The 21674-nt window shown below is 44.1% G+C and overlaps 1 protein-coding gene across 2 annotated transcripts in view; it reads right to left on the reverse strand.

The window, feature by feature from the left end:
* The window catches only part of SKAP1 (src kinase associated phosphoprotein 1), a 274756-nt gene continuing 253082 nt past the window's right edge, over nt 1-21674 (reverse strand). Inside the window, exons 12-13 of one of the 2 annotated variants that reach the window (XM_066366401.1) lie at nt 2826-2923; nt 1-290 (exon numbers count right to left, since the gene is read on the reverse strand). In XM_066366401.1, the coding sequence (XP_066222498.1) occupies nt 227-290; nt 2826-2923 (162 nt within the window). In that variant the 3' untranslated portion in view covers nt 1-226. Of the gene's footprint in view, nt 291-2814; nt 2924-21674 lie in introns of both variants that reach the window. The other variant, XM_066366402.1, reaches the window with a different exon arrangement.

Genomic DNA, 21674 nt, shown 5'->3' on the forward strand with positions numbered 1-21674 from the left:
GGCCAAGCAGAGACCAGGCAGGCCTAGGTTTTGGAGACGATCCTGCCCCAAGGACAGTTGCAAGTCCCCTTCTCTATCTGGGCTTTCGTTTTCGCTCTGGTTATCCCTTGCTCCTTCGTTTGGAGTTGGCAAGAAGACTCAACAGCAACATGTACAAGAAGAAACTCAACACCATCACACATGGCAAAGAACCAAATCTGAAATTTATTTGCGCTTTGCAAATCAGTCAGAACAACCAGCGGCTCCCTTCTCCAAAGGTCTCCTTCTCGCTCACCTTCTCTGTGACGAGCCTGCGGAAAGGGCAGAAGTTGCTGTGTGAACGTGTTGAGAGATGGAACGAGCTAGGACAAGGCAGGCTTAGTAACAGGTCTGCCGAATATGCCTCTCCCCACGTGTCTTTTTTTTTTTTTAAGATTTAAAAAAAATTTTTTTTAATTCATTTTAGAGAGGAGAGAGAAAGGGAGAGAGAGAGACAGAGAGAGAAGGTGAGGAGGAGCTGGAAGCATCAACTCCCATATGTGCCTTGACCAGGCAAGCCCAGGGTTTCGAACCGGCGACCTCAGCATTTCCAGGTCGATGCTTTATCCACTGCGCCACCACAGGTCAGGCTCCCCACATGTCTTATTGGTGGTTTACAGTTACTACAAGGTGTCAGAAATGTGGGTTTCTCCAGTAAGGAGGAGTCTGTAGTGTTGGTGGGGTGGCAGGGGTAGGGACTGGGAGCTCTTGATGATATTTCTTCATAAACGCAGGATAGAGAGAAGGATGTGTGTACTAAAGGAGGACAATGTGTACATTTGTTTTTATGATTCAAAATATAGAAGGTATCAAACTGTACTGAGTCAAAAAGCGTCTCCCAGGCATGCAGCTTCTCTGTCCTTGGAGGTAACCAGTGTTAGCATTTTGTTTCTCCTTCCAGAAGCATCTCACACATGTATAAACATCTGGAAACTCCCTTTTTACATAAATGGAGTAAATTAGGCCTACCCTTTTTTGATGCTTTTTTTTTTTTACTTACCAACATATCTCAAAATGTATTCCGTATTAGTATAGAGAGCTTCTGTTTCTTTTTACTGTTGCATAGTATTCAATTCTTTTTTAAAAATTATTTATTTATTTTAGTATTCAATTCTTTTTTTTTTTTTAATTCATTTTATAGAGGGGAGAGAATGGGAGAGAGAAAGAGAGTGGGCAAGGGAGAGAAGTGGAGGGAGGAGCAGGAAGCATCAACTCCCACATGTGCCTTGACCAGGCAAGCCCAGGCTTTCAAACCAGCAACCTCAGTGTTCCGGGTCGATGCTTTATCCACTGCGCCACCACAGGTCAGGCTCAATTCTATGAATGTACTACAGTTATTTGGCTAGGTCTCTATTGAACATTTAGGTTATTTCTGGTGGTTTGCTATTACAAAGAAATAACCTGTGTGGATATAATTTTGCATGTATGCAACTGTAGTTGTAGGATAAACTCCTGGATGTAGAACTGTTGGGTGGAAGAGAATGAGGAGATAAACAAATTTGTCATTAAATAAATAACAAAGTGAAGTAGGGTGAATCTGTTTAGATTTGACAGAAAAATTTCAACCCTTCTACATTCATGGCCAGGAAATAGAGCCCTCATTGGGAAAGTCATAAAGTCAAACCTTGTACGACAGGCCTGAGCTGGTGCTTATGCCTGCACAAGGGAATCGGAAAGATCTAGCCTTGTGTATTTTCCTAAATGAGTCCACTCAGCTGCTGCTACACCCTGGAACCAGCCCTGGTCTGGGAGGTTCCAAGGAGAGTTTATATCACTGTCACACATCATCTTTCACTCCCAGCAAGAAAGCCTGCTCCCATTTCAGGCTGGAAGATAGAGCTAGTGACACGAAGTTAGCTTGGGGTGCCTTCTATCACCATCCTAACTCTAAACAGAACCCATTCTGTGACAAAGCAATTGCAAAGTTACCCCACCCAAAGCAAGAACTCACTCCACTGTTTTAAAATATGATGTGGTTCTTGCTCATAAAACTCAAGCCAGATTCTTTGTTCCCTGAAAGTTAACTTTTGTTCCCTAGGAATCTTCATACTGGGTTCCTGATCTTGACTGACCACACTGTGTAACACATGGCATTTGTAAGAAATGCTGCCCTGCCTGGATTTGAGAGCTGGGGATGCAGAAACCCAGACCCATGCTTGTGGCAAAACATTCCTAGTTGTCCCCAGTATCCACTCTCCCCTTTTTTATTTTGTTAATGAAGCTCTCCTCCACTTTTAAGCTAGGTATAGGTACTACCTAGAGTAAAACTTTCTTTGCAGCTTTGTGTGTCTGTTAGTATGTCCAAGTTCTGGCCAAAGGAGTATAATTATGCATAAATGGTGTGTGCAACAACTGTAAAGTATCCTTAAAAGAAGAGGATGTGCCCTTCTTTTATCTTTCCTGCTGGGTAGGATACAGACATGATAGCTGGAGCTGGAGCATCCATCTTGGGCCATGAGGTAACCTTAGGAATGTTAGCTCTACATGAAGTGGAGCAAAAGAGAAGGCACCTGGGATCTACATATCACCTCCAGATTTTTATAGTAGAGAAAAATAAACTTCTGTGTTAACTAAATCAGTTATTTTGAGTTTTCTATCACATGTAGTTAAACCTAATCATAACTGACACAATCCCCTAATTTAGGAAAAACAATTCCAGAATCATCTTCTTTCAGTGGTGAATTATTTGTATCACTTTTGGAAATGAAGAAAAGCTACCTACTTCACTGGCAACTCTCATCCTTCACAGAGAAACAGAGGCACAGCCAACAAACTCACTGGCAGTTGCTCTAATACCTGGGCTTGACCTTTCTTCCAGTTCGAAGGCAGTGGTGAGGTACTCCTTCGGAACGATCCCGATGAGGCTGTTCAGTTCCCCTACCCACCAGCCGTACATGCTGTACTCCTGAAAAATGAAAAGAAGGTAGTTTCAGTTGGAATTTGGTCATGCTTCTGTTAATCTCTTATAGTGATTGCATGGGAGATTCTGGTGGGTAATTTCTTTTTTTTTTAATTGAATTTATTAGGGTGACATTGTTTAACACAATCATAGAGGTTTCAGGTGTTGGGCGGTTTCTTTGTTGACACTCTCAGTATGACTTGTTAACACCCTTGATGGGATTATTAAACTTTAAAAAGTCATCTAGAGGAGGAAAGCAAACTATTTTCATTTTGCCTCTTCCTGTCTACATTGTAAACTTAGCACATTTGATGCCATTCTTGAACTTAAAGAGCATTTTTTAAAATTCAATGAGAGGAAGGGAAGCAGAGACAGACTCCCGTATGCACCTTGAACAGGATCCACCCAGCAAGCCCACTAGGGGGTGATGCTCTGCCCATCTGGGGCATTGCTGTGTTGCTCAGCAACTGAGCTCTTATTAGAATCTGAGGCAGAGGCCATAAAGCCATCCTTAATTCCTGGGGCCAACTTGCTCCAATCGAGCCATGGCTGCAGGAGGGGAAGAGAGAGAGAGAGAGAGAGAGAAGTGATAGGAGGAGGGGTAGAGAAGCAGATGGGTGCTTTTCCTGTGTGCCCTGGCCGGGAGTCAAACCTGGGACATCCAGATGTTGGGCCAATGCTCATCATTGAACCAACCGGACAGGGCCAAAAGAGCATTTTCTTTCTTTCTTGTATGTGTGTGTGTGTGTGTGTGTGTGTGTGTGTGTGTTAACAAAACAGAGTTGAATGCCTTCTTCAGAGAAAATGAGTACACCCTAAAATGCCAGAACACTAAAAATATTCAGGGAGTCAGGTCATAGTCCAAATCAATATTTACCAAGCATCTTCTATGTACAAAGTGCTGTTTGAGTTCCCATGAGACGTATAATGATGAATCAGAATACTGCTTGCTCCCTGGAAACTTACAGCAGAGAGTAATGGGCTTTGGAGTCAGACAGACTGGGATTTAATCCCCATTTGGTCATTTAGTAGCCATGTGACCTTAAGTTCTCCTAGTTTTAACTTCCTTTTCTATAAGGGTAGGGATATAAGTGATGCCACAGAAGTGAAAACAAGTGTCTGATACATAGAAGGTGGTCTAAACATTAAAGGTGGGAGATTGACAGGTACATTAATAATGACAGGCAGAACGTGAAGGCCACAGGGAGGGGCAAACAAGAAAGGGAATGAGAGGGTTTAAAAGAAAGGGCAGTCACAGGGTTGAGAACGGGGCTCCCTAAATACGGAAGAGCTTCTCAGAAGCATAGCACATGTCGAACATTATAGGAGTATTCCTGGAAGCACCAGACAATGTTTTCTTTCTTTTGAAGTAGGTCAAATTTAGAAATACATGGGCAATATCATGTATTCCAGTTCAACTGGATTTGGGGTACCATGGAGCTGTTTGCATTTGTCCACCTAGCTGCTGAGTTCTACTAAGGAAAAAAAGGAAAAGAAAAAAATAAAACCAGGTTGGTGACAATAAAATCCTGGGTCAGTGGTTATCTTTCTGTTTCTTTCTGATAGTGTATTTCCCCTCCTGCACCTCTGCCTCCCCACCTCCCTCTCAGCAGACGGACCTCTTTCCACCTTAAAAGTGAGAAGAGAAGCCATCAGATTTGTCAACGGTCAGCCACCAAAACAGAAATGAACCTATACTGACAGCCACCCTTCTGTCCTATTAAAGTGGAGGAGGTTTCCTCCCCGGTGTAAGACCATCCCTCAAAACATGGACTTGTAGCCTTGCCGCTTTCTTTCTTAGAAATGAGATTCTAGGGAGTCTGACCTCTGCCTCTAATGTAAATGGTTTCTTCCATCAGCCCTGAAATGTGTTCAAGTTTCTTTCATCTTTGGAAACAATTATTAAATAGTCCTCACAACATGTCTACTTCCAATTTCTACTAATTTGTGCCAAGTGCTAATTCATAGTCAAACTTACCGCCCCAACTTCTTGCTTTCTATTCACTCTCTAAGTCAGTTTAATCAGGCTCTTGTTTCCATCACTCCACTTACACTTTCTCTCCATGGTCTCTTATAACCTCATTGCTCAAGTTCTATGGATACGTCTCAGTCCTTAACTTACTCGATCTCTCAGCAGTGCTGGCACTATAGACCCTTAATGGGGCATTTTCTTCTCTGTTTCTATGGTAATTATACTCTATTTTCTCTCCTAGTTTTTAGATACTTCTTAGTCTCCCGTTTATTTCCCTCTATCCCTCCATTTTTTAAATTTTTTTCCGAAGTGAGAAGCCTGGTGGTGGTGGGGGGTGATGGGTGGAGGGGAGGCAGGGAGACAGACTCCCGCATGCGCCTGACCGGGATCCACCCGGCATGTCCACCGTTCTAGCCATGGAGCCATCCTCAGTGTCTGAGCCAGGCCAACTTTGCTCCAATGGAGCCTTGGCTGCGGGAGGGGAAGAGAGAGAGAGAGAAAGGAGAGGGGGAGGGGCGGAGAAGCAGATGGGCGATTCTCCTGTGTGTCCTGGTTGGGAATCGAACCCAGAACTTACACACGCCGGGCTGACGCTCTATACCGCTGTGCTAACCGGCCAGGGCTCTATCCCTCCTTTTAATGTGGTGTTTTCCAAGGTTATGTCCTAGCCTTCTGACTTGATACACTTCCCTTGAGCAATCTTATACCCCTCTGTGGTTCAGCCACCACGTTTGTGGAAATGACACAGAATCATAGCTCCAGACCAGATCTAAGTGATAGATTCCCAATGCCCACGGGCATGTTTGTCAAGCTGCTCAAACTCAGTATATTCTAAATTTAACCTGCTACTCTATTTCTATTTCCATTCCCACTTCCCAACTTTCTTGGCCTCCTGTGTTCTCTATCTCAGTGAATGGTACCATTATGAATTCAGTTACTCAAGCCAGAAACCTGAGAGTTGTTCCCAATGTCATTTTCGTTTTCCAATCAGTCCCTGAGTTCTGTCCATTCTCTTTCCAAAATATTACTGGAACCCACCCACTTCTCTCCCACTGACAATACTCTAGAGCAGGGGTCCCCAAACTTTTTACACAGGGGGCCAGTTCACTGTCCCTCAGGCTGTTGGAGGGCCAGACTATAAAAAAAACTATGAACAAATCCCTATGCACACTGCACATATCTTATTTTAAAGTAAAACAAAAAAAAACGGGAACAAATACAATATTTAAAATAAGGAACAAGTAAATTTAAATCAACAAACCGACCAGTATTTCAATGGGAACTATGGGCCTGCTTTTGGCTAATGAGATGGTCAATGTCCGGTCCCATATTTGTCACTGCTATCCGTAACAAGTGATATGACGCGCTCCCGGAGCTGTGACGCGTGCGTCCCGCGTCACCGGAAGTAGTACTGTACGTGAGCGACGCCGGGCTTTGCGGCACCGCCACATACAGTACTTCTAGCATCCTGTGCTCCTCTCACTGATCAGCAATGAAAGAGGTGGCCCTTCTGGAAGTGCGGCAGGACCGGATAAATGGCCTCAGGGGGCCGCATGCGGCCCGCGGGCCGTAGTTTGGGGACCCCTGCTCTAGAGTCATGTCACCGTCACCTCTCATGAGGACTACAGAAACAACCTCCAAATTGGTTTCTGTGTCTCCATTCTTCTTCTCAATCTAGGCTTCACTTTGCAGCCAGAATCTTTCTAAACTGCTCTGCTCGAAACCTTTAAGTGGGTTCCCACTGCCTATAAGATAGGAAAGGCCCTGGGTGGCCTGGTCCTGCCCACTGTCCAGCACTTTCACTCACCCCTGAATCTAATCACTGACCGGCACCTGTTAGTGTACCAGCGGTTGAAAACCTCTGGTCTAGTGGACCCTTCATAGAAAAGAACTTGTCTCAGGGTTGAGTTGGCGCCCTCACCCTGGGAAGGAACTGACGCGCTATCCACTGTGCCACCGGCCAGGGCCCTTCCTCCCTTTCATGGGCTCATTCCTAAGCAGTCTCCAGATCTCAGTTCCTGAGTCTAGATTCTCTCGCAGCCTCTGCTTGCCACTTTCTGACTGCGTGGGTCCACAGTGCAGTGCCTTTTGCTTCCCCGGAAACGAGTTCATCATGCTGTCTTGTACTGGTCTGCTTTGACTCAGTGCCAGTCACTAGGTGGATAGTTCTGTGAGAGCTGGGACCTTGTTGGGTGTGTTTGCTGTTGTATTCCCAGCACTTAGCATGGTACTCAGCACAGACCAGGGCTGAAACTGCTTGTGAAAGGGGGTTGTGTAGAAATGAAGGGAGCAGTGGGGGTTCGTGCTCTCACTTGAGCAGCTTTTGTTACAACTAATCCCTTGGTGATTGAGCTGGTTGAGGCAGGAGGAGAGCAACTGCCTTGGAGGCAGTTTCCCCACCTGGCCCTGAAATACGAATACCGCGGAGACAGCCTCAGAGGGCGTGCAAAGTGGGATTCTCGAGTAGATCCTAAAAGGAACAGGGAATTACTTTTAAAAATCAGTCTGAAAGAAATGAGTGTGTCCACCACCTCTCCCCCACTGTTCCCGCCACATTCCCCCGCCCCCAGGCAGACTCCCATACAGCCGCACTGCCTTACCAGAAACCACCCAGAGTCCGTCAGCCTATGCTTTGAGCACATTTTAGAGCTCCTATCGGTACAAGTATTGCTCCCGTCCATCTCCCAACACTGAAGTTAGGGCAGCTTCTGCCATAGTTTCCTCGCAGTGTTGCTTTGCGTTAGCCTGTCACTGCAACGGCCATGTCTACCGAGCCTTGCTGTGGAGGGGAAACACATCCTCTGTCTTCCTCTCATTGTAACTCACAAAAACTCGAGCTTTAGCTCTTCTGTTATCTCACAGGTACGGTGGGGGGCCCAATGTTGTCTGACAGTCTTTTTTTTTTTTTTTTTTTTTAACTTTTTTTTATTTAGAGAGAGAGAGAGAAGGGGGGAGAAGCAGGAGGCATCAACTCCCATATGTGCCCTGACCAGACAAGTGCAGGGTTTTGAACCGGTGACCTCAGCATTCCAGGCAGATGCTGTATCCACTGTCCCACCACAGGCCAGCCATCTGATCGTCTTTGGATCACAGTCAGCTTGCTTGAACGTGTGTGGAGAGTGGTCTTCTACCCACCAGCCTCTGCACCCCATCACCTGAGGGCTCGGCGAGGACAGCCTCTCCCTAGGGCCCAGTCAAGACTCCTGCCTGACTCACCCTTGGCAGCATCCCCCCTTCAGCAGTCATGCCAGGAGCAGGAACCGGGTCTTGGGAAAGTGCTCTATGCCAAACTGAGGAGGGTGCAAACAGGAAGCAGATGAGGCGCGGCTGGACACCTGCGAAGGCCGGGCTCCCAGTCAGTTTGCTCTTGCTCGAGGGGAACTCTGACCCTGCCGACTACAGATGTGGCAGCCTCACCACCGTGGTGAGAACGGGAACGAGCGAAATCAACTCTCTGCCCTTCAAAACAAAAGAGCCGGCAGAAGTGTGCGGAGAAGGCACAGTCTCAGAGACCGTATGTGCCCTGCTGCGGCAGCCCAGGAGCTTAATCAAAGCACCTACAGGTCTCGGGGTCTGACTGTCTCTTCCAGATTTCATCCCTTGGCTGGAGACCGAAAAGGGCTGCAGGGCTGAGATGTTGAAAGCATGAATGGAACATTTCTAGCCTTCTCTTCCACTGCCACCCCCCCATGCACTGCTCCAGCCCAGTCTGAACACCACGAGGTATTTTAAAATAATTTCTACTTTGATGAATTGCTGGGGAGTCCACAATTGCTCATAATCAAAGGGAGAAAAATGCAAATGAGATCCGGCCGAGAACTATCACCACCAAACGTTTATTTCACTGCACAGTGCCAAAAAGAATTAAAACAACATTAAACTCACAGCAATCATGTTTAAGCCCTCGTTTCCAAGTGCCAAATTGCACCACTCTGGATCATACAGATGTTCGTTAATTATGCTAATTTTTATTAAACTATTAAAATGGAGAGAGGACTGGCTCAGCCAGGCAGACCCCAGCTCTGAATGAACTCTGCTCTTGTCTACAGGTACTAATTTACTGCATTTTTATTAAGTTGCTGATCCTTGGATTTTAGTTTTGGGATGGCAAAGAGAACTGAATTCCTAGGATCAACATTTTCAATAAAGTTTGACTTCCTTTTGCCCAGATGTTTAGAAAGACAGGAAAAATGCCGTGACAATCCCAGGAGACCTGAAATCCTCAACGTGGGGATACATACCTATAAGTGACAATGTTAGGGAATCAGAAATATAGAGGCTCCCTGCACTGTAATTCTATATACACTGTGTATGGTAGAGCTAAGATGATAATTGTACAAAATTGTTAATTGAAGATGCTTTAAATAAGAATATATTTAAGACTATTTAAAAAAAACAAACCCTTCACATTAGTACTTGCTTCTTGTCACAAAGTCTTTTAAGAAGTCTTCACTTGAAAACAGTACGATGTATGGTTTGTTCTCATCATAAATATTTCTAGGCTTGAATAAACATTTATTTCCTTCAACATCAATCCTGCCCCACCTCACTGAACCCTCCAAATGAAGGCGTCTTAAAAACGAGGGCTGACTACTTGGATTCCATTATCTGGTTGGAGAAGCTAGGGGCCTGGATGAGGAGAGCATTGAGTGAACCTGAAATAGACACGGCACTCACCATCAGCAACAATCAGAAGTGTTTATGGGGGATTGCACACTGCCATAAAAGGATTTATGCTGCTAATCTCCATCAACAAGGAGAAACAAAACAAAACACAACAAAAACCCTACCAAACCTGCCATAAAAAGAACAGCAAATTCTATAAACAAAAAGCAGTATGGCCACCAACCACAGGCATGTCGCACAGCTTGACTCTGCCTCCAGTGGTTTCCTATTGCTGTTTATGGTTTCAAGACTATCATGGACCTCCTCAGTGCTCCTCCTGTCACAGGGCCCTGAGTCCCTGTGTGGGGTTGCAAATACCCTGTCAGTAGGTGTCAGGGGATATTGGGGGGAAAATCAGCAGGCACCTATCATAAGCCTTAAAAGAGATTAAATACCCCTACTCCATGATTGCTACATTTTAATTTCTCTCCTCCCTGCTGGCTCCTATTTGTATAAGCTCTTCCATGGCTCCCCTGGAGTAGCACAGACATGACCTGGAATGACCATCCTGTCTTGGGATGAGAATTCAATTTCTAGGCTCAGTGACTCCTAGGCTGTTCCAACAATAGGAAACCACCATCCTCTAGGACACAGATTCTTAAACTGGAGCCTGTGAACCCCTGGCCTGTGGATGGCTGTGATGAGACCTTTAAACTCCTTGAAATTGCTATAAAATTTTGGGTGCACATATACATGTGTCTTGTCCTTGGGGTGAGGCCCAGATCTTTCATCAGATTCTCAAAGGATTTATGAACCCTCTACAGTTTACGAATCAGTGCTCTTGGGGAAAATGCAATGATCTCTACGGCCTGGCCCTGGACTTTGGCCCAGGGTAGCCATATTTACCTCCCTCCCCCCTTTTAAAAAATATGACGAGAGGAAATCAAGAATCCTTGCTCCTGCCATGCTGGGTTTTGTAGGCCTCAGCCTACAAATTCTTCTTCAAATGCTGACCAAGAGGCCTTATCCCTTCTAAGGCACCATCTCTTTCATTATGACTTTATGGTGTCTTCCCATAGCTTCCGTTCACACTCACAGGATGGCTTTTGGAACACTGTTAATTCCCCTGAATGAACTCTGCTCGTAATCAGAGAAATAAGCAATCATAAACGAGTAATTCTGTGATTGATTGGCTTTTCACTTATTAACATTGTCACTTGACTCTTATTAACATTGTCACTTATAGGTATGTATCCCCATGTTGAGGATTTCAGGTCTCCTGGGATTGTCACGGCATTTTTCCTGTCTTTCTAAACATCTGGGCAAAAGGAAGTCAAACTTTATTGAAAATGTTGATCCTAGGAATTCAGTTGAAGAGAATGTTCCTAATAGAAACGGTCTCTTTTCACATTGACTTGGGCTTTGATAAGCCTCTGTAGGACAAGTTTCCCAGAAAAATGTCTCATACTCTTGTTCTCTTAACTATCAAAGTTCACTATATCAGTGCTTGTAAACAAGAGAATTCCTCTTCAAGAGAACAATCAATCAGCCCCTACCATGAAAGATCAATAAATGTTTGATATATGTATGGGAAAAGCCAATCAATCACAGAATTACTCGTTTATGATTGCTTATTTCTCTTATTAGTGCTTGTGTGTCATACATTATCATTAGTAAAGATGGGAAATTTGAATTCCTAGGTGGAGTAGATTGTAATATTCCAGGGTCAGCCAAAATCATCGTATTTTCAATCTGGATTGACCCACAATTTCTCTATTCTTAAAACCTAGCTTTGGAAATTTAATGCTTTCTATGGCTATCATAAAGTATTAAATAAATTGAGGACTAACTCAGCACCCTTCCAACTGCTGAGAAAAACACGACCGAGGACAGGAATTGTTCACCAAAGTCAAACGGGTGCCTGTTTTCCAGCACAAGTGGTTTTATGCACAGATTGTGCAGAAGGAGAAAGAAAGTGGTCAGTGGGGTGGATGGTGGGTTAGTGGTGTTGGAACCTGGGAGAGGATGGGACCTCGGTGCTTTAGCTGAACCCTCAGGTAGCTTGGCGGCCTTTCCAGGCTGTTGCATACCATGTTTTAAGTTGTTGGCAATCATTTTCTCTTTTTTTCCATTATTCAGAGTTTTGGTCTATAAATCCTAACAATGAATCATGAAATTTGCCTCAGTTGAACCAGCGTATTGTTATATTTCAGGGAATTTGTTCATCTGGAGGTTGATGGGCCTAGATTCATGGTAGTGGGGGGAAGGAAGTGAGTATAAGAAAGGGGACAGGAGCCCTGGCCGGTTGGCTCAGCGGTAGAGCGTCGGCCTAGCGTGCGGAGGACCCGGGTTCGATTCCCGGCCAGGGCACATAGGAGAAGCACCCATTTGCTTCTCCACCCCTTCGCCGCACTTTCCTCTCTGTCTCTCTCTTCCCCTCCTGCAGCCAAGGCTCCATTGGAGCAAAGATGGCCTGGGCGCTGGGGATGGCTCTGTGGCCTCTGCCTCAGGTGCTAGAGTGGCTCTGGTCGCAACATGGCGACGCCCAGGATGGGCAGAGCATCGCCCCCTGGTGGGCAGAGCATCGCCCCTGGTGGGCGTGCCGGGTGGATCCCGGTTGGGTGCATACGGGAGTCTGTCTGACTGTCTCTCCCTGTTTCCAGCTTCAGAAAAATGAAAAAATATATATATATATATATAAAGAAAGGGGACAGGAAAAGCCGGGTGGTCAGTGGAAGCAGTTGGGGCACATAGTGACATTGTACAAAGCTCACTCCCCCAGCTAAGAGTTGAGGGTTCTGAGGATAAGAGGGATGTGTCTGCTAGATCAGTGGTCCCCAACCCCTGGTCCGTGGGCCATTTGGTACCGGTCCGCAGAGAAAGAATAAATAACTTACATTATTTCCGTTTTATTTATATTTAAGTCTGAACAATGTTTTATTTTAAAAAAATGAACAGATTCCCTCTGTTACATCCATCTAAGACTCACTCTTGATGCTTGTCTCGGTCACATGATACATTTATCCGTCCCACCCTAAAGGCCGGTCCATGAAAATATTTTCTGACATTAAACCGGTCCGTGGCCCAAAAAAGGTTGGGGACCACTGTGCTAGATAGAAGGTCTAAGCATTCCAGCGCAAGGGCACATTCAGCCTCAAGGCTGAAGCTGATGTCCTGTAGTGGGTAGGAGTGGATAAAGATCAAGTCAAGGCCAGGGAGGCGTGTAGGACCTGTGCACAAGCTGGATGTTGTTGGTGATGGAAGTGCGTGCTAAACTCAGAGTGTGCGTCACAGAAAAATCATAAGCTGTGAAGAAAAGAGGGGTGGTGGAACAGGGCTGTAAGGAAAGAGAAACAAGAAACACACAACTTGAACTTTGCCTAAAGGACAGAGAAAGGATAAAGGGAAGGTAAACACTTTGCAGTCGAGGGAAAACAAGGTGCCAAGTGCAGAATTCAGGAACAATAGAGACAGCACCATTTTGGAGCTGATAGAATTGTGATACCATGTGAGACCGGCATATTAATATGTATTCCATAAACTGTGCAGCTCGCAGCTCTGCACCGCTCTGTTTTGCTCTGACCGCAGTACCAGCCTCAGGCACCACAACACAATTTGGAAACAATGTGACGGAAATGTTTAATCTGCTCTGCCCATCTGTGCTGCGTATTTCTCCAGATCTCCCTGAGAGAGGTGCCTTGAATCTCCACATTGCCTTTAATATTCTCCTAAATCACCTCCCCACTGCACTTCAAGGGCCATTGCTACAATATCACAGGTTCATCTAAAGTGCAATGGAGAGGGGGGTGGGGAGGAGGCGCAGGCCAGGATATTTTTTATTTTAAAATAATTTCCAGAGATGGTCTTTTCTGCTTCCTTTTTAAAAAGAAGAAAAGTTATTCTACTGTTGCCGTAAGGTTATTGAGGTTATTTGGTGCAAAACAGGGTAGGCTGGAGTGGAATCATTCTCCAAAGAATTATTTTTATTAATCTCGATTCCCTCAATTGGACATGGGAGGGGGTGAGCAGATGCTTGTTTTCTCTTATCTCTTTTTCTTGCACCTTGCTAGGGTGATGTGTTCATTTGGGGCTGGTACCTCTCTGCTTTATGCTGTCTGCACTGGGTACAGTCTTGACTCGGCCCTGCTGTAAACAAAGCCATTTTGTTCAGGACAGGTAAACATTTAGTCTCTGGCCAACATGCCCTCACCAGAAAGGGACACTGTGTGTGTGTGTGTGTGTGTGTGTGTGTGTGTATTTTGTGTTATTTATTTTAGCTTAGAATCTTAGATTTTCCTCTCTTTAGGTACAGATGTTGAGTATAAGATTTCTGCTGTCTTTCCCCCACTTGGTTTTGCCAGATTCCAAGGTTTGGAGCTAGATTCCAGGAAGCTGGGGTGGGTTTCACAGAACGAGGGGATGACAAGTCACCATGTTCCAGACCTTAGACAAATGGAAGAGAGTTGCATATCACTAAGAAAATTAGGATTCCTTTTGCTTTGTGAATTAAAGAAATGAATAATTTAATCCTCAAGATTGTTCCAGTGAGAGAAAGGCAACGTCCCAGTTGCGGAGCCCTACAGCCTGTCGGTGTGTTACATCATCTGCACACACAGGCGTTTCCATGACAACCGCTTATAGCTTCATTTCCTGGATCCCTCTAGGGGGTGTCACAGCCAGATCCACCTGCTTTTCACCCTACCCTCGGTGGGGTCATGGTAAGGTCGCCAGAATAAATGAACGCGGGTACTAATGATCTGTTTACTGCTGTTTATGCTCTGTGTGTGTCAGGGGCATGCACATTTAGAGAGCTCATTATGGTTGCAATTAGAATGCACCATCGCTAGATATTTAACTCCTTTTTCTTTTAAATTAGCATTTTAATAACATTCTTTGAGCAGAGAAACAAAATGACCATTTTTCACGGACAAACTTCTAGCTGTAGGTGCAACTTTAATGGCAAAGTTGTGAAGGGGAAAGAAGGGAGAAAAAAAGGCCATTTTTACTACTTTCACCCTCCTCTTTACCAAAAGGATATTTTTATTTGCTTTCTAACACACTCAATTTCCTAAATTTGTTTTGAATCCAATTATTTTGGGTGGTTTAAAGAACCGTGCTCTTGTTGGACGGAAATTAGCAGCGATTGAAATTAACTTTCTATGTGACCTGTGAAAGGGGCTAAAATAATTACAAGTGTGTTTAAAGAACCTTTTCTCCAAAAGACAGCAGCTGCAGGATCGGGCTATGATGCAATACCATTATTGGAATATCTTATTTTTCGGGGGGGGGGGGGCATACCTTTATATAGCAATTGTAGGAGCTATTTTCTTTAAAAAAGGTGATTGCAATTATTGTTTCTGTTTTACAATTCTTCGGATTATCTTATAGAGGATCAATGATGACAAAAATTGATCATTACAGATAGTATAAATAACAAGCAGAAAGAATGAAAATAACACCACATCATTTGCCATTTAAAAATGGCACAATCTGAGTAGCAAAAAACAAGAGAGACAGAACAGGAAAGATACAGTGTCGAGACCCACTGGGTTAGAATATTCCATAAGGCATTGCTTTTTAGGAATCAGCCATCACCTTTGCTAGGTATTTATAGATGCTCTGTTGCGGAAAACACAGTGAAAAATAACAATTTGAATGTTTCGATTATCTTTCCAATCCATTCCATTTTCATTATTTATTTCCTATAAATCAGGATCTTGCTGAACATAACTCTGCAGACAAGGAGGTGGATGGGACAGCCAGTGTGAACGAGGAGATAGATGGGGGGTGCGTGTAAGATAGATGCCACGCGTTTATGAAAAGGAGCAGTATGTCTGCATGTGAACATCCACCAAGTAGAGCAAGCAAGCGTGTAAGCTGTAGCTGGTATTTATAGGTGGGGAAAAAAAGCGTAAGGAAGATTGTATGGGAACGAGCCTGCCGAGCCTGAAAAGGGTTTGCTTTTTTCCTATCCTCTTGGAATCCATGTCCAAGTTCCGCTAAGATACCCTGCGCTTGTTGTGGCTCCTGGGATAGCGCACAAGCCTTTTCATGACAACAGATAGGGGATGCACAGCCAGAAGACTCAGGAGGTCAATAGTTAAAAAAGCAAGAGTTAGGAAGAGTAATATTTATTGACATCAAAACAATCCCACTTAAAAAAAAACCTGATAGAAGGAGGAAAAAAAATTAAAGACGCAGCAGGGGGGAAAAAGACTTTCTAAAAATGCAGGTTTAAAATGTTTACGTTTTTGTATTAGCCTACTTGCACCTTAGAATCTGTCATTTCATAAATAAAATACGGGTGGCATAGACTATAATTTGGTGATAGCTACCCCAGGACATATCTAGATGCACTTCTGTTATTTTAATTAAATACTGCATTATGGCTTGTGACAACTACATAGCGACAGTGTAAATGAATTTGGAATTAAAGTGTTACTTAGGCATCCAGTAATTTTGGTTTCATTCCTCAGTTTTACAAAGTAAATAGCTATAAAATCAAGATGTTTGTTCATTTACAGATGGAGCAGGATTGTTGTTGCTGTTTTTTTCTCCTTAATCCTCATGCACAAAAAGAAGACAGAGCTGAGTCTGGCTCCCAATACTCATAGCTTATGAGCCACATCACAGAGAAAAACACAGCCTCTTGACTATAATGTGAAATGCTGAATATTAATTGCTGGTATTATGCTTATCTTTCTAGCCGGGTCTGTGTTTTTACAATTATTCTGATGGGCTGCAGTCTTGTACTGCCAGGAGATTTTTCTCCTTTGTTTAACAATTAGAAGCCTATTTTATTTTATTTAAAAAAATCTTAAAGTTCACAATGCTTCTTGGAAGTTTTTAGTATCTGGAGCTTTTCCCAAATACAGGATATTAGTGGGAATGAAGAAGCTGCTGAAGCTCTTTTCTAAAATGATGATGCACATTTCTGCATCTAGAAGAAAATATATTTTTCATTCTAGCAATATTAATGTTTTCTTAATGAAACTGGAGAGGGTATTACAATTTGATATAATCAGCAGGTTAGTTTAAATGTCACTTCACTAGCAAATCATAGGAAAGGTTCAGAATACTCCTTCCTACAGGGCACAGATTTTCACTCAAAATTAATATGATAGAGTAAATGGATTTTGGTTCAAATCTGAGCATTTAATTATATCTCTAATGTGTCACATGTCAAGATGAAAGTTTTTAAAGAGCAGGTTTTTTGAAACCATCGTCTTATTTCTAGTTTGATAATCAATATAATCTTTTCACTAGCCTTCAATACTGCCTAGCAATGCCTGCTAATTCCAACTTGTGTGCGTTTTCACCAATTACCCCAAGCCCCTCACTGCTAATCCTCTAACCTCATTTGCAGTGAGGTTATAATTTGCTCCAGTATTTTGCTAGTTTGGTCGGAGAGCTGGATGTGTACACTACCAAGAAACACTGGCAGACAGAGGTTTGGGGAGGCTGAGCTCCGTCTGAGAAAATAATTACGCAGAAACAAAGCTTTTGTGACTCCTTTTACATAGAGCGTCTCACCGAAATGTCATGCAGCCTCTTTGGCAGATTAGTGAGGAGTTTGTTACTAAATCTCTGTCTAATAAATGTGCAGTTGACTCTGGAGGAGCTGCTTGTTACAATACTGGCAGTGGGGAATGGAGGGAACGTCACAGTTAAAGACACAAATGTCCCCCATAATATATTCGAATGGAAACCTCTGAATCCAATACTACATGGGCATATCTAATAAATTCACAATATTTCAGTCTCAACAGCCTTCACCGGTTAGTTTTAAAGATTTATGTGGTAAAAAATTACTCAGTGATGAATATGGTTTATTCTGTGCAGTATTGGAGGTATAAGGAATTAAACTACCGTCTTTAACAGTGAATTTATTATTACCTCTGTCAAAAGACGAAGACTTTAACAGCACTTGTTATAAATTCACTGGGAAATAAATGGCTGGAATTTTTTACACGGGAGTTTGTAAAGCATCAGGCGATTCTGAGCATTACCCTAAACCTGCCGGGGCTTATATGGTTCTAGGTAAACATTTCTGTTTGGGCCTCACAGTTAATTATCTGATCTGGGACTTAACACCTGACTGAAAGGTGTGTGTAGAAAGTGAAAGGTCCCATCCAGGATGACAGTTTAGGAGTAAGGAGATTAAGTGGAAAATGCCAATTTTCTTCTTTTCTTTTTTTTTTTTTAAAAGGGTTTTCTGATAAATGGCCAGGGTTTGGAGGATACTATTGATATGCATTTTGGCCTCGTTAGCAGGTTTATATGCATGCATACGCATACGCACCCCCCCAACACCCTCTCCCTTTTGTCCTCTCTTGGAATGGGTGCCCCTCATTTATAAAAATTACCTGGAAGGAATGAGGCTGCCAGGGTTTGTTCTAGACGATTGGTTCCTGTCTGGGGGAAAGGAATGGCCTCTACTGAATTTGACCGGTGTATGACCGTTGCCTTCCAGCTGACCCCAAATCCCATTCCCATCCTCCTAACTCTATAGCCTCCCATAGGGGTTATTAATGAGAGAAAACACCATCATCATCATCATCTTCGTCATCACAGCACAGTGTTGACCTGCTTGTTAACATGAAATGGGGTGGTGGGGACAGCTTCTGCGTCTCTTTCATATCATCATAAATAAAAGATATTTTCCGATGGTAGTCCCCTTACCCACCCCCTTTGGTTAGGTCAGAGGTGAATAATAGCTCTTTGACAGGCATTGATCAGTTTCATCACACTGTTTGGGCAGCCAGTGCCCCAGGCCTATATTCTCCCTACTTACTACCCCTGAATTACCTCCCAAATAACCCCACCCATCCCCCACTCAGCCAAGCAGAGGGTAATGGTGCCTGAGGAAGTCATAAATGGACACTAGATGTCACCAAACACCTCCTTTCCCTCAGAGCCCTGAAATTAAAAAGAACAACAACAACAAAAAAACCCCTTCATTTAAAGCAATTGAAGGAATTAACTTATCTGTTTTTATGAGGGTTCTTGTCACATTCAACTAAGCACACTTAAAAGAGGAAGTATTGCTGCATTTAGATAATTTTTACAACATACATATCTCTTTTGGAAGGGATGGGGGTTAGGGCAGGGGAAAGGTCTACATTCTTTAAGTAGCCCTTGGAGGGAGCAGGCGGAGAACACGGGGCTTTCAACATCTCATTCTAACAGACTTGGGGTTTTGTTAACATAGACTAGGTATGCTGGGAACAGGCCTGCTGCCTTCAGTAACGGAGCTGGGTTTGGAGCTAGGATCCAGCCTGAGTTTGAGTAGCTTTAACCCAATGCTGGAGGCTAACGGTCACTCAGGGTGACAAAATCAGCCCCCCCCCCCCATCTATATAAAGCCCACGGCCATCTCACAGCATCACGTGTTAGATGTTAAACCTGGCCTTGCACATAAGGCTCCCTGTTTCCGTATCAACGGCATCGGCAGAGAAGCCGACCAACGCCTGCTGGGCCACAGGATTATCTTCCCACCCCCACTAAGCTCCCATGTCAGACTAAACCTTATGTGGTGCCCAGCTTGTTGCTCCAAGGCTGATTTCCATGGGAATAAGCAGCTGGACAGACCTCGGAGGAGCTTAAAGGCCAATTTATGAGACATATAACGTAAGCCCAAGAGATGTAGCCTACTGACTCGGTTTACCTTAAATGCAAGACCTCATTCAGGGACCTCCTGTCCTTTCTAGTCAATTGAAAAACTGTTTCTCTTTTTCTCCTCAGTTCACCCTTATCTGCTGGACAGCTCATGTTACCACTATATACAACTTCCGGTAAAGAAGGCTTAATTTTTAAATGGGCATTTACGTTATCTTGCACAGTAGAACAAGCACTTTTATTATTTAGAAAGAAGGTTCCCTGGAGAGAGCTCTTGGAGCCAGGAAGACAGAATCACTTCTCTGAAAGCTGGGACCTGTGACTTGTCTTATCCAAATAGAGGCTTCTTACCTCCCTTTCTCCCACTTACAATAAATGCCCATAGCAGTGCTGGTCCGCAGCAGGGCCTTACGATACCCACGCAAAAGAAACGAAGCCAGGGTGCGGCATTACTGCATGGAGGGTGATTCAGCACCTGCCCTGTCATGCCTGGTGCCCAGGCTGAATGGATTTTTGGAGTACACCTGTTGTTGAACCCCTGCCAAGTACTGATGGCCACTAACCCCCAAATCACTTTTCCCCGCTGTTGATGTTTGGAATGTCAGACAGGACTGAGCAGCAGCCGGCATGTATTTCAAACACAGCAGATGGATTTTTATATTAGCTCCTATTTCATGTTCAGGCAGAGCGACCGCCACACTAAAACCGCAGCCTCAATGCTGCCGAGTTGCTTCTGTGAGATTAATTCTGTGAAATTAATTGGGACAAGATTGAAAAGGAAATTAAAATGCAGCTGAGTGAACAGGCCTTTCAAACACCTTTTCCCTGCTCTATTCAAACTTGAATTCTGCCATGGTCGCAGGCATCGTGGGAAGTAATTTACGAGAGGCAGGCCCTTAGGAGCCATCGGTTACGTATGAGGGGACCTGCACAAGCGCCACAATCTGGAGGCACTGAGGAGCGCTAGGCACCCCGCTGTGGCCTGAGTCCCTGTGTCAGAAAGAGCAGAATTGTCTGGGCCCAAAAGGGATGCAGGAACATCAACAGCCGCTGGGTGCACAGATCTGCTTCATTATTAAAAATCTTCCTTTAATATATTTTCAGACCCAATTGGAATTCAGTGAATTAAGTGGGCATGAAACTGCAGGGGGCCGAGGGATGTATGGATATGTTGGAGTGGGTCAGCAGGAGTCCTGTGGACTATGCCACTGGTCACTGTTTCAGAGCTTGGATACATGGCTCTGGCCCCTCCTCAATAGAGAAGTTTGAGCAATTGATCAGTTTGGCCAGTGATGAAATCTCAGACCAGAAAAGGCACAGTGGATTTTTATGTAGGCCTCTTCACTATTTTCTATTTCTAAGTGAGAATCTTTTGTGCTTTTGAGCATCTTAATGAAGAGGTCTAGGCAGGACAGACTACCTTTTTTCTCTCTCAATACACTAATAATTTATTGAGTTGCTAGTATGTGCACAACATTGACCCAAAAAGTGTGTTGTTAATGGAAAAGGGGGTTGATAGTTACCATTTCCTAGATGCCATGCACTTCTTTACACAAATTTTTCTAATGTAAGCATCACAGCACCCTATGAATAGAATTTAGCCCAATTTTTGCAGATGAAGAGACTGAAGATTAGCCAGATTAAGTGGCTTTGCTCAAGGTCAAAGTAACCCATCTGTTACTGACTCGCTTCCTTAAGAACAGGACAGATAATGGGCATTTGGTTATCTATGGGGTGTATCTTTCCTGCCCAGCCAATCATCCTCTCTGGAAAAATAATTTTTTTTTTAAAGAGGGTAAATAACTCTCTGAGATCCTTCTTGCCCAAAGGCCTTAGGCCCTAACAGATGCCCCTGGCCCTGGGATTCTAGGATTCAAGGTGGCTCATACTTGGGCAACTATAAAGAAACAGCAGGAGGCAGCATGACCTCAAGAATAAAGCTGTTACCCCTCCAGCCCCTCCCCCCACACTCCCATCCCACTTCCTCATCCTGGGGCCATTTCTGTTATCCACCAACTCCCTTCAAAATATTTAGTTCAGCCTGACCTGTGGTGGCGCAGTGGATAAAGCGTCAACCTGGAAACGCTGAGGTTGCCGGTTCAAAATCCTGGGCTTGTCTGGTCAAGGCACATATGGGAGTTGATGCTTCCTGCCCCTCCCTCCCCTCTCTATAATGAATAAATAAAATCTTAAAAAAATATATTTAGTTCATTATACAATGAGAGGTGTGTGTGTAGGAGACCAGATATATTTATGAGAACCAAAAATAAAACAGCTCATAATTGGAATTATTTGTTTGTGTAATCTGAATAAACACTAAAAACGAAAACACTTTTGTGTGGCATTTCTTTAGCAGTTCTGCAGTGTCAGGCAGTGACTGAGGGGGAAGGAACCTTAGAGGCCATCCGGTACAGCCTCCTCATTTTACAGGTAAGGGAGCTAACTGGGCCGGGTGAGCTAAGCGGCACCCAGTTGCCTCCGGCCTTGCGTTTTTCAGGGAAAGAGACCTCTTCAGCAGGCCCTGCTTGCCTGAACACCGGTTCTTCTAGCCAGAGAGAAAAG

This window comes from Saccopteryx leptura, chromosome 2, assembly GCF_036850995.1.
Source record: "Saccopteryx leptura isolate mSacLep1 chromosome 2, mSacLep1_pri_phased_curated, whole genome shotgun sequence".
In the NCBI taxonomy this organism is placed as follows: domain Eukaryota; kingdom Metazoa; phylum Chordata; class Mammalia; order Chiroptera; family Emballonuridae; genus Saccopteryx; species Saccopteryx leptura.